At 42.5% G+C, this 14,417-nt stretch overlaps 1 protein-coding gene across 1 annotated transcript; it reads right to left on the bottom strand.

Annotated features, from left to right (window-relative positions):
* Positions 1-4,813: 4,813 nt before the first annotated feature.
* LOC121096428 (transmembrane protein 132D-like) lies at positions 4,814-13,850 on the bottom strand. The gene is made up of 3 exons (XM_040612356.1): positions 12,439-13,850; positions 10,498-10,689; positions 4,814-7,605 (listed from the first exon to the last, which is right to left on the bottom strand). Exons 1-3 carry the CDS (start codon positions 12,802-12,804, stop codon positions 6,430-6,432), a joined length of 1,734 nt encoding a protein of 577 aa, XP_040468290.1. The 5' UTR covers positions 12,805-13,850; the 3' UTR covers positions 4,814-6,429.
* Positions 13,851-14,417: the final 567 nt, after the last annotated feature.

Raw genomic sequence — 14,417 nt, 5'->3', positions numbered from 1 at the left:
AACAGGGGCACATGGGATTGTGCAATATCACTTTCCACCAAACAACATGGCCCTGCTTGTGCAGCAGCGCAGGCAGGGCACAGTCCTGCAGACTTTAATCTAAGCAAACAATCCAGAAGGCGCAATAGAGGAAGCAGAGGCACATGGATTGTCAGTGCTGGGAGAAGAACTAAAGCTCTTGGGGACCCACTTAGCACCTGCTCTTAAGCCCACACTTCTCTATTAATACCCAGTGAGATACCGAAGAGGTTGGGCAGCCCTGAACGCTCACACAGGCAGAGGCAATTGGTGGGTGATACCTGTCAGTTCTGCAGTGGGGCCTCATGGCATAGCACAAGGGGTGAGCTGCTCAGAGAAAACTTGTGATTTTGATGGCTCACTGAAAGAAAGTTGCTCTGTGCTTTTCTCCTGAGCACGGCCACACAGGGATGCAGCTGGGGCTCCCAGGACCAGCTCCTGGAACTGGCCTCTGTATAAGCAGGCCAAGATGCTAATATGCAGGAGCAGATGGGGGATAAGCTGCAGTGAAAATCTGCAGCTACCACTGCACCCATGCTTCTGCTACAGGCGGCTAGACACATCCAGCATGTGCTAAAGAAAGCAGTGCTCATGGAGAGTATAGCTGCCTTACTTCTATCCTTATTTCTCCTCCGTTCTGTTCATCTGCGCTTACTGAGCGAAATATTGAAAATGGGACTCTTAAATCATCTTTGCAGTCTCCTGTCATCTGGGCTGAACAGTGAAGCTCTCTGGTTTTTAGGTCATTAATATATTAACTGACTGTAGAAAGCTCTAGTTTAATTATTAGGAACAAAGGTCTGAACATGAATAAGCAGAGTCCCTGTTACACTTGAAAATTGCAAAATTTCTGTGCTCCTAATACTGGTTTGAGTTCTGCCACTGAATTCAGGAACCAAATAGGTAATATCCAGCCACTGTCGGTGTGCTGGCACAGCATCAGAGTTAGAGAAGTGTCTGTGATTGCAGAAGGGGAATTCAACAGGTGGCCTCATTTGCACCCACCAAAACAAGGAGCAAGTGAGTTCTGGTAGATGGTGCAAACAAATGTGGTTCAGTACTGAACATGTCCCTCCAGGCTCTGGGGGCTGTCTTAAGGAGACAGATGCATGAACTTGTCGTATGTAATCTACCAGCCATCCTTCCAATGTGACAGGAATTTTTTAACAAGCATTGGCAGTACATACAAACAGAGTAGCAGTGCTGCTTCTCCAGCCATTAATATTACATATGTGGGCTGCTTAATTTGCTGTTCCTTCCAGAGCTGGAGCAGGAAGTCTGCATAATGAAGGATTTTCTGACAGAGGTCTTCATATCGAATCAGCAAAAAGGTTGAAAATTATACAGTTTCAGGCATACTTGCTTGACTCATGTAACCCTGGCCCTCCTAACACTCCTGATTACGGGCACAACATAGCAGGTGCTGTGCTCTGCTCTTCTCAGGCCATTATTGCTGCCATTTTTGAACTTCATCTATTAAAGTTCTCACTAAGAAGCCAACCAGTACACTCACTAATGTCACAGGAAAGAGGCATTATTTATGCACGAGGAAGATGATGGCTGTTGGAGACCAAACATCCATTCAGAAAAGTGCTTAAACATATGCCTGATGTTAAGTGCATAAGCAGCCCCTCCTACGAGTTTTCAAACAGTGAGAAATTAACTGGAAGCAAAGCACCAATCCCATCTCCTCAGCACTTTGCAAGTGGTATCCTACCTTGTTTTAGAGCTCTCCTGGTCTCCTACCTGTCCCCAGGAGGCAGCTCATTCTGAGGCCAGACATGGCAGCGAAGAACAGTTAGTTCTGCTGCCCCTGTGTAAGGAGCTCAGGTTGGCACCATGTAACTCTCCTGCAGGACACAAGCCTCTCCTACTACAAAACAGGTACGCTGTTGTTGCAGCATAAACAAGCTATCAGGCTGCAACAAGGCTTTATCATCAGCCAGATTCTACTGCACATCTGTCTCTCCTTCCTCCAGAGACCAGACTACACTGCTCCTCCTCCATCCAGCCACCTCTCCTACACTCCTCAGGGCTATTTAACTACTTAGCAGGAACGAGCTACAGCTGCACATCATCCATGTCAATCAACCCTCTGCCTTCATTCCTCTACACACTGTACTTCTGACAGTGTGGGCTGGTAGTAACATAGAACTGATTTTCTATGGTAGGCATTGTACCTTACGCAGTTAGCATGTGTTGCTGCAGTGCTCTAATGCTGTGCATGGATAGGATATAGTACTATGATAAACATACAGAATTATGTGACAGAGTTCCTGGGCTTTCAAGGACTAAATAAATTCATCTCTGAGAGGTTGGGGGTTTTTTTAAATGCTTGTGCCATGTCCTAAACACAATATTTGGCAGCAATAGCTCCTTGCATGAGTTAATTCCTCAGTGATGCTTACTGGACTCTGCTTGATCAATACATACGTGAGCCCAACCGACACTCTCTCCTAAGTGACACACCTGAAACACTTGGAAGTTGTAGTACATGAGTCTTTAGCTCTCACTAAGGATCTTCCCCAATGAAGCAGCCCCTCAGACCACAGGGGAATGAGAGCAGCCAGTCTTGGAGAAGCTGAGCATACACAGAGCAGAAGTGTTTCCAGTGTGCTCATTTCATTTACATCTCATTTGTCATGGAAACGAGGTGTGAAAGTAGTTTCTAGAGCTACTTAGTGCAGGCTGCACATCGATTTAAAGCCTATTCTGTTTTTTCAAGTCACTTAACTCTGTAGAACTATTGTTTCAAAACAATTATTTAGCTGCGTTGCTCAGACTTTGAATTCCCTGGTGTATTAATGCAGCTTGGTGTAAACCACTACATATTTTAGACTGCTGAAGGGGAAGCTTTTAAAATGAAGGAAGACAGTAAAGAACCAGCTTACCTGATTTATAGGACAATCGAGTTTCTACTCCTGATTGTATTAATACATAAAGAAAAGCCAAACTGCATCAGATATATTCTCTTCTGTTAACATGCCTGTATCAGTCTAGCTACTCACATGAAAAGAGACTTAAACACGAACATAAGAAGGCAACAGCAAAAAAAAAAAAAAAAGTAATTAACACACAGAGAAGACCTATCGCTATTAGCAGGGCTCCTTATCAGGCTCAAGAGATTGCCAGTGGGAGCCGCAGCAAAATGTTATACGCATGCAGCATCTAAACACCATCACTGTTTTTATGAAGGGGAACAGAATGTAGCCCCCTTCAATTGCCAAATGGGCATCTCATATGATTGCCTGAAACACAAGCTTTCCCTCTCAAGATACTCCACGATGCAGAAACTCACTCAAAAATATGGGCCCTGCACTGTGAAAAAAGTGAACATACCCACACCCCAACAGATACATTAAAAAAATTTCTATAGGAAGTTGATTTATTGTGCTACTAGGAGATTAGTTAAGAGTGTTTGCTTGCATACAGATGGCCACAATCCACTCTGGCTTCTCCTTGAGCAGAGCTCAGGATGCTCAGTGACTGAAACATTAAAGGGGGGGGTGGGGAGAAGTGATGTCTCTATGCCCTGGTTTTGCCATAGATTTTCTGTAACTTTGGGCAAATCACTTAACCTTGGTGTTCTCCATGTCAATAAGGAATCCATCTGGCTCAGAGCACTCCATACTATTAATTATAGTCCTGCTCCATGGATAATAGCAAGCTACAGCTGTGGAAGACAGCAGGGATCTCTGAGCAAGCAGAAAGGCATGAATCTGAATGTCAGTACCCTTAGCATCATAGCTGGTGGCTGTTTTGTCCTAGCTTATTTTGGCGGATTGTGCTACCAGATGAACTTGCTGTTAGTTATTCATGTTCCCCAGAGGCAGCTAATGCAGAAATCTGGGTTTACCATAGCAACTCACTGGTAAAGCAATTCTGACAGCCTCCTCCCAGCACGGCTTGTGCCTGCTCTTTCTGAAGGAGAAAGGCTGGCCGTGCAGTGACACTTTTGCAAGACAATCTTTCCTGCATGCACACATCTGATCTGCACAGACTGCCTGCTGAGATTTGGCCACTTTTACCCTGACCTCCACATCGCTGAGGGTAACTCTGTGAATACAATATAGCGATGTGTAAAAAGCACCCAAAAGAGGGGGCTAGACCACCGTTGAAACTGCTGGGAGGCTGCTTGTGCTTTGATACACCACCAAGGCTGCTTCCCTCACCTGAGCGCTCATCCAGAGCTAGTCTGGGCGCTGCGCTGCAGCTGTCCTTACTGTTGCACTTTGTCCTTGAGCTTGCACAGGAGTAGTCCAGGCCATGATGAGAGGTACTGAAAAAAAGCAAAAACCATCTGATGTGCAAATATTGCTCTCCAAAATTTTGGGCACACTTTATTCACACCAACTGACTTTTTTTAAAGTGTGTTTAAAACACATTTAGCCAAATGCAGATCTTCCCAACAGCTCCAAAATCAGAAATATAACAGGCTTTCAGGTTAGAAATATGCACGTGGATTTATTTGCAAATAGTTTCAAATCTTGGAAGGGTGACTTGTTGCGAATACATCTGTAGCAAAACATGTTGTTGATGTTTTACCTTCTCCCCCTAACATTGCACAACGTAAAACTTTTGAGACTAGATGGTGCCCTAAGCCTTAATTCAGCGTTCCATCAAAGGACAAGTCTCCATATTGCTGCCAGTCTCTTTCAGGATAAACGTTCAGACAGTACAAGGGAAGAGGCATTCAGAGTAGGAAAAAAGATGAAACCACTAAAATGCAAATTTTATTCACAGTTGGCATGTTTATAAATATATATATATTACATTCTTACAATCTACAGTACATTCTAAATATAGAGGGATTCAATCTAAGTGTTTGTGGGAGAGCGGATGTGTATTAAACTCAGCAACCTAGATGCAATGACAGAAAGAGACTTACTAATAAAAGAAGGGCGAGGACTCACTCTGGAAAATACAGGAAAACTTGAAATACAAGCTGGATTTTAGTTACTGCTTTGGCACTTTGCCACTGGTCGTTGGAGATTGCTTTTGGACCTCACAAAAAAATGTCATGGTTTTAGGGCTGGAGGGCACAACGGATTCAAAGGATAATCTCTGAAATCCTACCGTATGTACATCCTTATCAGGGGAAAACAAAAGATAATCATCACCTCTGGGAGAAAAAAAAAAGTTATCCACTGCATTTAGCTGTTCAGGTTTCAATGCTGAATGTGCAGCATTCCTGTGACCTTCAAATGCCCTCTAAACGCATTGAGTAGGGGTCTAAAGAAGCACAAGCAGAAGGAACTGAAAAACTTGACTTCTCCCAGGGAAGGGGACAGACGAGGAGGCAGGTGCTGTTGGTGTCTGAGTTCAGCACAAGTTACACTTACCCAAGAGAGTGGCCAAGTTTGGTAATTGACAGCATGTAAAGCAAGTAACAGCGTGGTACCAACCGTGTCTGCGCTTGGCAACAGCACACCATAGAGAAGCAAGTGCGCATGGAAGGGAAGGAGGAAACCACATGCTTCCGAGGTTGACTGATGCTCGTAAGTGCCCTCAGGTTACCAAATGGGTATTGCTCCAGGGAAATGGCTGGGAATACAAATCTGAAACAGGACAATCAAAGTGGACTTTTAAAAATAGCTTGCTCTCTCAAACTTTCCAGAACAGACCTTCCTTTATATGAGTGATATTCTAAGTCTAGATTACATCTTCTCCTATTTTACAAATTATGAAATACTGAAAATTGGCTGGCAAAATTTATTACCTTGGCATCTACTTAAAAAGAGAGTTTCAGTCTTAACTGTGTGTATTTATCTATTCTCAGTGCTTGGGAGGCAAACATGCTGGTTAGTCAACAGCCCTGTTACTCCTTGTCCCCCCCCTCCAGAATCTTTGGAAACTCGTGACTTTTCAGCTCTGGGAGCTCTTTGCTCACACTGTTGGGTTTTGTCAGCTTTAAATTAATGTTCTTGGAGGCATATTCTCTGCCTATGGATTGAGTGACAAGCCCTCTTCATGGATCTATTTATTCTGACACCATTTTTGCTTTTAACTAAACCTTGCAATATTGAACAGTACAGCTGTGCGAACTTTGTAATATCCACACTGCACTGGAATTTGTTATATTTATTGATTTCCTGGGAAAGCTCACAGAATGCAACCATATTATTTTGCTAAGTTGTTTTTTTTTTTCCATGTTATCATGCATCAAAAAGCTACACACATCTCTCACTTCCAACTCTGAGCACAGAGAAGACTTGACTTTTAAGAGCTGTCCAGGATCTCTGCTCTCCCAGCTGCTTTTGGATGGCTTCTTGGGGCTCCATTGAGTTAGTATTCACTAGCTGATTCTTGTTTTCAATACAGTGTTTTGCCCCACTACCCGAAATTAAAGGCAGAAGGTGAGTGAAAAACAAACAAACGAACCAACCAACCAAAAAGGTCTTTTGTGTCTCATTACACATTTTCATGTAATCTCTCCATATAGTTTTTATGCTCTTTGCACTCCCCCAGGTCCATATCCTGGCAGACCCATTTAATGTCATCCTCACTCCTCATCAAGATCGAGTTGACAGTTGGACACCCATCATCAGAGGAGATGGCAGTAAAGGTGGTGAATTTAACCCGTTTCCTCTTAGAGGTAGGAAAAGTAGTTGGTTCACTTTTCTGTTCTTTCCCTTCAGTAAATGTGGACTCAGTAGACCTAAAAGACTGTCCATTAATATTTTTGGGGTCATTTGTGTTGAGGAGATATTTGCTCTCTTCGTAGTCCACTCCTCTGTCAATGGCTGTGATATGTTCATCCTGTTGGGTTGAGAAATTCACGTGATTCTCCAGAGGTTCTGTCCTGTTGCTTAGCCCAACCCAGTCACAAGAGTGGCTCATGCCTTCTTGCTCTTCAAAGGGAGCTTGTTTGTTTCTGTACTTCAAAGCAAAAGAGACACAATTGATAAGGAAGACCAGAATTGCCAGGCAAAAGACTCCCAGAAGAGCATACATTCCTATCTCCAGATCGCTCAGTCCCCTAGGCGCCTGGACTAGGTCATTCTCTTCAAAATCTCCATTGTTTCTTGGCAGATCCACCTGTGCAGGGAAACTAGTGAAGTCTATTGGGATGTTCTGCAGGTGACTGTCGTCATCCAGGAGGCTTTCTCTGTCTTCTTTTTTGTTTAAAATAGACCTTTGAGTGGTGGTTCCTTTGCCTTGCTCAAGGCCCATTGAGGAGCTGTAGTACTGGCCATCTAGCCCAGGTCTTTCCTGCAAACTGTTTTTTTGATGCCAGTCACTGGCACGATTATCTAGGTGGACACCAGCACCCCTGTGTTTACTGTCACTGATGTTAGCATTAGCATCACCCTGTCCAAACTTGACTCTAATGCTACCACTTCCAACAGCTAGGATGCTCTTTCTTTTGGATTTCTGGCATGACTCACTGATCACCATCTCTACCTTCACCAGTGTCCCCTGGCCTTCTGTCTCAGCAGCAATCACAGGCCACTTGGGGTCATGGTGAATGGAAATTACCTTCTCATCCAGAGATGTAACTGACAAGGAGAAGTCTTTGGAGTCAAAAATATCCAGGGGCATGACGGATCCATCACTGAACTGGATCCAGCAGCTCATGGCTGCTTCCTGTAATACATAAAACAAATACACTCAGAAAGAACATTGAGGGAAATATATTCTGTCTTGGTCTACTCCATTCTCTTCACGAGATCCATATACCATTTATAACCAGAAAAGAAATAAAAAGGGAGAGCAATAAAATTAATATCTTGCCAAGATACAGAGAAATACTAGCTTAAAACACCCACTGATAGTAAGATTTGTTCCCCCAAAGGTCCTTAAAGGAGGTGTATCCCCTGGGCTCTGCAGAATCTACTTTCGGACCATAATAAATTGCATATCAGAAAGCATTACTAGTGACTAAGATCACTTATTGTTGTATACTTCAATGAAAAAAACCCAACAACATGATTTCTAAACTGACTATAATACTAAGGCTACTCTTGTTACAGACAACACATGTTAAAAAATACCCGCTATAGCAAGTTGGTCCATACATGGCTTCACACCTCCAGTCCTTGATTTTTGGCTCTCAATTTCAATATGCATGTACAACCAGAGAAAACCAATCAGTTCCTTCTTTAGGAAACAGCCAGGGTAATTTTCATGCTTGTTAGCAATTAAAAGCAAGACAATAATAAACATTTAATCTCATGTCACAGCAATGCAGACTGTATACTTCAGAATGCATGGAAGCTTACTGAATGTGAATGGGTCACACCTGAGTACTAATTCTGTACTTGCATGTGTGTAATGATGCAACATTCCTGGGAATTTTGACTTTTGGTTTCTAACTTGAAATATTTTAAAGTATTCTTAGATTTTCAGTGCTTGCCCATTTCTGAAAGTCATGTCCTCTAAGGACTCTCAAATGGCTCTTGAAAATTGTGCTACCTGAAAAAATCTTGGCATTCACACATCAGTCATTTACAGACAAAATTCAGATTGCTCTCCTGGAATCTAATTCCTGTTTCTGATGGTCTGACTTGCTCTGGTTTTGCTGGCATCTTTGCAGCATATTAGACACTGAAGAATCCACACCAGACAGACTCCTGGCTGGATGAGCAGATTCTTTGCTGTCTAAAATAAGGTGAGCTCTTGCGTGGTAAGAGTTGGGATCACCCGGCTCTGAGAGAAAGCCTGACAGACAGACAAACACCCAACCAACAGATTAATAACTGTACTTGCGGGAAGTGTGATTCTAAAAGTCTTGTTTCTTTAAATAAGTAGTTTTTCAAACAGATGATATTTACATTCTAATTCAACATATAAACAAAGAATAAATACATATGATTATCTTTTAAATTGTTTCTAGCACATAGTCATTCACCTGTTCAGACCATGGAGAATAAGCCTCCCATCTTTTTGGATTGTATCGTGCATAATCTGCTGGCCTGATTCTGAAATCCTTACAGCCATAAAGCTCCCCATGCTTCAATGGGAGATTTGCTTCTGTCTCAGGACAGAGCCCTAAGACTTTGCTGACACAATCATAAATCCTGGCTTTGTATTTATTAATCTTTGGATGTTTCTTGAAGGCCACATAGAATTTATGTCATCAGCTCTCACCCTCCCACCATGTTGCTTAAACCTGCATCATCATGAAATAATTTTGCAATGCTTTGCTTATAGAGATTGTGCTCAAAAATCACGTACTAAGCAATGGAAGGAATCAGATGCCTTTCACAATGGTATCAGTCCTTTAAGGCTGGAGCATGCACACCTTCCTCACTGGTTTAATGGTGATCCAATGTTGTTCTGACTGTACCCCCGCATTGAGAGGGGTACTCATCTAGACTCCATTTCTGGGAACTGAAATGCTGAAATGCCAGTGCTGGGCAGCATATGGGAACTAAATGCCAGCACCACCAGCTTTTGGGCTGATTTCAAGATAGTTTGTTTAACTCCCCATGTCAGCAATGGATTAGCTCACTGGCCTTATTTCTTGCTGCCCAGTATTGATTTCTGAACTCCAGGAAGACTATGGGAGCCTGATTTTTATCACTCCATAAAGACAGTGGTACCGCATTATTTCTCATCTTGCATCCCAGGGGTAAGACCCTATGATGAAGTAAAGCATCTCAACAGTTGGCCAGCTTGTAAAAGTGCACGTCCCGACCATTTACCTTTACAGCTCAGCACATGGTTAAGTGTGAAGAGCCCAGTGCATCCTTGTTGTAAGACCAAGACTGATGGATTTTGGTTGAAAAAAAAAGTTTAAATTTCAAATGTAGACAGAAACACAGAGACAAATATCAAGCACGGACTGATGAGGACAAGACAAAGTCCAAAAGCCCTTGGTAACTGTTGATTCCCCAATACAGGACTAAGAATAATGGGGGTGGGGGGGAAGATTTGGTTCATGAAATCATGAATCAGGAAATGAGTCACTGATGCTGATTCATATTCTAGTAATGAATCAGAATGAAAGGGATGTTCCCCAACCGCTTAAAATGCTCACAGAAAGTTAAATAAAGGAACAACTGTTTGGCATAACGCAAACCCCTTTCTCCTTTACAGATAGACTTAAAGGGTTGATTTGGATACCCGTGGTGGTAGGGTGAACTTGGCAACCTAGTTGGCAATATGTCCTGTGATCTAGTAGGTGCTGGATGGGACAGAAAGGGATGGGTTGTGGATGGGTGTGTGTAAGAGAACTGCTGCTGCTTAGTTATAATGCATCGTTGGGTTGCATGTGTTATTTACAGGATGCAGCCACGACAGATGGAGTATGTCTGTTTGTTGACGAGTAGTTTAGACACAGTGCCATGTTTATGAGCAATTTTATTTTTCTGTTAGGGCACCTGGTGGTGGCCTTCAGAAAAAAAGTGCCATAAAGAAAATGCATTATCAGCATATTACTAATAAAAATCCGCTTGATTCCATCAGCTAGTAGGGCCACATGTCATGAACCAGAGTGGTATCCTTCCACAACACAATACATGTGGGCAATAATACCTGCTTCGGAGACCGGAGCAGCTCTTGTGCTACTGCTGTAGCAAAGATGGCCTTATTGCTTCCTGGACTAAGCTGCAGGGAAAGCGACAATCCAGTCACCAGCTGCACCCCCAGGTCAGTTATTGTCACCTTCTCATCCAGAACTGTCACTGTCTTCTCGGCCAAGATAGCATCTGAAAGGGGGGACAAGATCTGAAAAGAAAAACTGAAGTTAGCAACAGCCATTTTGCATAGCACAAAGCAAAACAGCTACACAAAGCCACCGTAATACAGATAAGTGATATTTATGTTGATGGGTGAAATTAATCTTAGCAGATTAAAAAAAGGCTAGTCATATTTTATAATTCTTCTGTAATAAGAGGGTGCTTCTAAAATCTTTTACCAGTGTAATTGTGATCAGGTATGCCATTCACCTCTGTGACAGGCTAACCACATCGGCTTCAGATGTATTAACTATTTGTAAATATAATCTTTATGTGAAATGCAATTATTTTATTAATGATCATTTTTAGGTAGCATATATATATAATGCAGTCTGTAGATTTCTATAAAATCCATCGAATAAACAGCATTTATTTTTATCCTATAGAAAGAAAGGCTAATGTAGTACTATAATAACCACTCATGGTACTGTATACAAAGTAGACGGTGAAAACTTGTTTTGGTTAAAAGATTGCATGGAGGTCAGTGCACTGATATGTGCCATTCAAAAATGCTAATTAGCAAGCAAGTTGAATTTAATGATCCATATAGAGTACAGAGCATTTTTCAACCAGTTTATAAGAGGGATTCTTTAAATCTAACTTGCTCTCACCTTTTTTCTTTGGATTTTTATTTCCTCAGTTTTGTGGGCATTTGTTGGAGTACTGTAAGTCCCACAGCTTTGGAAAGTCATTCAGAAAATCTTTATAATTTTACAGGAAGTCACAAATCTCAAATCCCATTTCTCCAGCCCTGACAACCTGTGTTATGCATAGGCATGGTGGCTATTTTATGGTCTGACAGTTTAGGGTGATGAGCAGGTTTAGAGAGCTAGATTTTTTTTGTCCTGTTCCAGTGCTTGTTAGCATGTTTTCTACTTCACAGTATCACTGAATTAATATCTCTCTCTCTCTCTCTCTTCTATTTTTCTTTCCTTTTTTTTTTTTTTCTCCTTCTTTTCCCCTTCTGGGACCCCATTTCCTAGGCCATCATTTCTCTGCACTGCAGGAAGAACTATATGTGAAAAGCTGCCAGTGAGACGATGCATAGGTTTAGGTGAGTGACTTCAGAGCGGGAACACTAAGGCACAGCCACATATACAGCGGGCATATTGGCTGAAACTAATGAAGCTAAATCTGCACCCCTGGAGAACGTTGCTTAGTTGTCGCTAATCAGTCAGTCTTCTAACATCATTCTGTAAGTGCCAATTATTATTATTGCTTTGTGCATCTTCTGAAATATACCCTAACATTTATATTTTCTAACATGCTCCTTGAGCTTGCAAGGCATGCAGGAGTTTGATCCCATGGGACTTAGATTCCAGCATCAGCTCCTCAAAGAAGCACGAGTTAACTTTTACTTTACCCTTCACTCTGTCAATGTAGGCTTTGAGAAGACCAAGCTGTTTCACCAGCTGCATGCCTTGTGATAGCCCATATACTAGCTCATCGTTCAAAAAAAGCCTTAGACAAAAACAATCAGAAAAAGCCTTCAAGATTACAGGTTGGACTAAATTTCCTAAAACTGCAATCTACATTACTTCAGGGCACAAGATAATAAGAAGAAACCATCTCTTCTGTGTCTTCCAGTCCTTGCTGCAATTCTGCTCCATTCAAAAATTGTAGCTCCAACTTCTGTTGCTAATGCAAGAAGCTGCTATACACCTCATCGAGTACCTCAGTACCCAAGGTGGTGGGTGGGTTAATGGAGGAAAAGGAGTAAGTAACTAATTTTCCCTACCTGAATTGTTGTCATTCTGAGCTCCTGCCCAATCAAAACCCGTCCGTCCTGCAGCTTAGCAATTCTTGGCTTCTCCACCTGCATGAAGTCACTCACCAGATCGGTAATGTCAATCTGCCAGTCAGAACCCAGTAAATAGCTCAGCTGGCCACCAGGGTCTGAGGCTTCGGCCACAAACTGTGTGAGGACTTGCACCATTGCATGTTGGTACTGAAGGGTACAGCCTCTTCCCTTACGTTCATCCTCTTCCTCATCATCACTGTCCCTGGCTGGTCTGGTAGAACACCAAGAACAAAAAAAATAATTTAAACTGATGCTGGGAGAGCTTGCAACAGGAGAGCTATTGCTGATGTAAGTCTGCAGCATAGTTACTGGAACAAGGGGGCCTCTGCCCCCTTCTGTTGCTCTGCTGATGCTGCTCCATTCAGTGCATTTCTGAAATCAGTGGTGTTCCCCCAATTCTATCGTGTTTCCCTTGTCCATAACTGAGGCCCCCAGGCTGCTCAGATGTCCAAAACAGCTGCTGAAATCACCAACTGGCCTGCTAGCTTCTCTACCACATTGCCCACTCCAAATATCGCTCATTATTTTTCACATTAGTCCTTACTTTGAAGACCTTTCCTTGAAGGCCTTTTCTTTTCTTTGAAGACTTTTTTCTTTATGGACCTTCTTTGTGTTGCCACAGAAATCTCCTTTGTATGCACATCTGCACACATGCATTATGTCTTTCTGTATGGCATTTAGGTTGAAATCACATGTGCACCAAAATCCCCATCTCTTTGCTGTGATACTAACAGAATCACAGAATCATACCTGGTAATAAATGATGTCTTCAACAGCGGGTGGGAATAGCAAGTATCTACTTTATCAGTTTGTTCTTGTTCTTAGTGACACTGGCAACAGATACAAACAGTCTAGATATGCCTACATCTGTGCTCTGTCCTGTCATTCACATGCCACTGATGTATGGGCACAGACAGAATTTTTAAAGCTGTCGTGCATCAGTGTCTTGGATCAGTGCCACTGTACACTACAGTGGTACAAAACAACTACGTACTAATTGTGACCACTGACAATAAATAAATGAACTGGCAGGACCTGTGAACCAGGCTGGAGAATGACCAGCCTTGCCAGGGCCAGTCATTGTTGATGTCTTCCTGCTGCCTCATCGCTGATCCCGCCTAACTCAACCAACTGGCTCTTTCCACCTCAGTCCTTAGCACTACAGAAGAGAATTTATTTCCAATGTAGGATCACGCAACCTGCAGTTTCCATTTCCCTTCTAATTCCAGTGCAGGAGTCTGTTGAATAAATGTCCGGTGACCTTCAAGTTTACACCCCAATTGCATTAAGGCCAAATGAGCATGTTCAGACTCGCTGGCTCTTACCGGTCTTTGGCAAGTGCACAGCCTGTAATGAGCATCCTCTAATGAAACCTACCTCTTATTAGAGATGATGGGGACTCTCCACCCCTTGATCTGATTTAGTTCTGTGTCAGAGACCTCTATCTGCAGCAGGAGACGAGGAACCCAGACTGTCATTTCTAAAGGGGCACTCAGATGCTGGTAAGTAAAATTAACTATGACATTCACTTTGCCTTTCATTTCCTTCCCATTGACAAAGAGATAGTCACATCTATCAGAAACCTGAAAAAAGGAGAAAGGAAAAAAAAATAATGAGCCTCTTCACAAATTATAAAGTATACCACATGCTGGGAAAGTGAGTGGGAGAAAGAGGCAGGATAAAGTTTTAAACTAGCTCTGAGTTCAGGGGATAGCTAGGAATAGCAAGAGAGGTACCTAGTATGCCCTTAATAGCCTGTATAATTTGGCATAATTTTACCAGGCAGGCTTTTTGTGCTGTAAACATTTCCAATAGAATCTAAGATAAAAGAACAGCTTCTTTCTGTCCTTCATTCCCACTCCAGCACTAGGATTGTCCCAGTATAATGGCACTGACAGAGCATTCTTGTCTTCTTC

Source organism: Falco naumanni, chromosome 1 (assembly GCF_017639655.2).
Source record: "Falco naumanni isolate bFalNau1 chromosome 1, bFalNau1.pat, whole genome shotgun sequence".
In the NCBI taxonomy this organism is placed as follows: Eukaryota; Metazoa; Chordata; class Aves; order Falconiformes; family Falconidae; genus Falco; species Falco naumanni.
Note: the sequence above shows the minus strand (reverse complement) of the source record. Positions and strands in the feature narration are given on the sequence as shown.

Coding starts and splice junctions, on each gene's coding strand:
- LOC121096428 (XM_040612356.1), bottom strand. CDS start 12,804: ATGCTGCAGACTTACATCAGCAATAGCTCTCCTGTTGCAAGCTCTCCC. Junction 10,690..12,438: donor TCAGAATGACAACAATTCAG/GTAGGGAAAATT, acceptor TTTTCTTTTCAG/ATCTTGTCCCCCCTTTCAGA. Junction 7,606..10,497: donor TGCTCCGGTCTCCGAAGCAG/GTATTATTGCCC, acceptor TATGTATTACAG/GAAGCAGCCATGAGCTGCTG.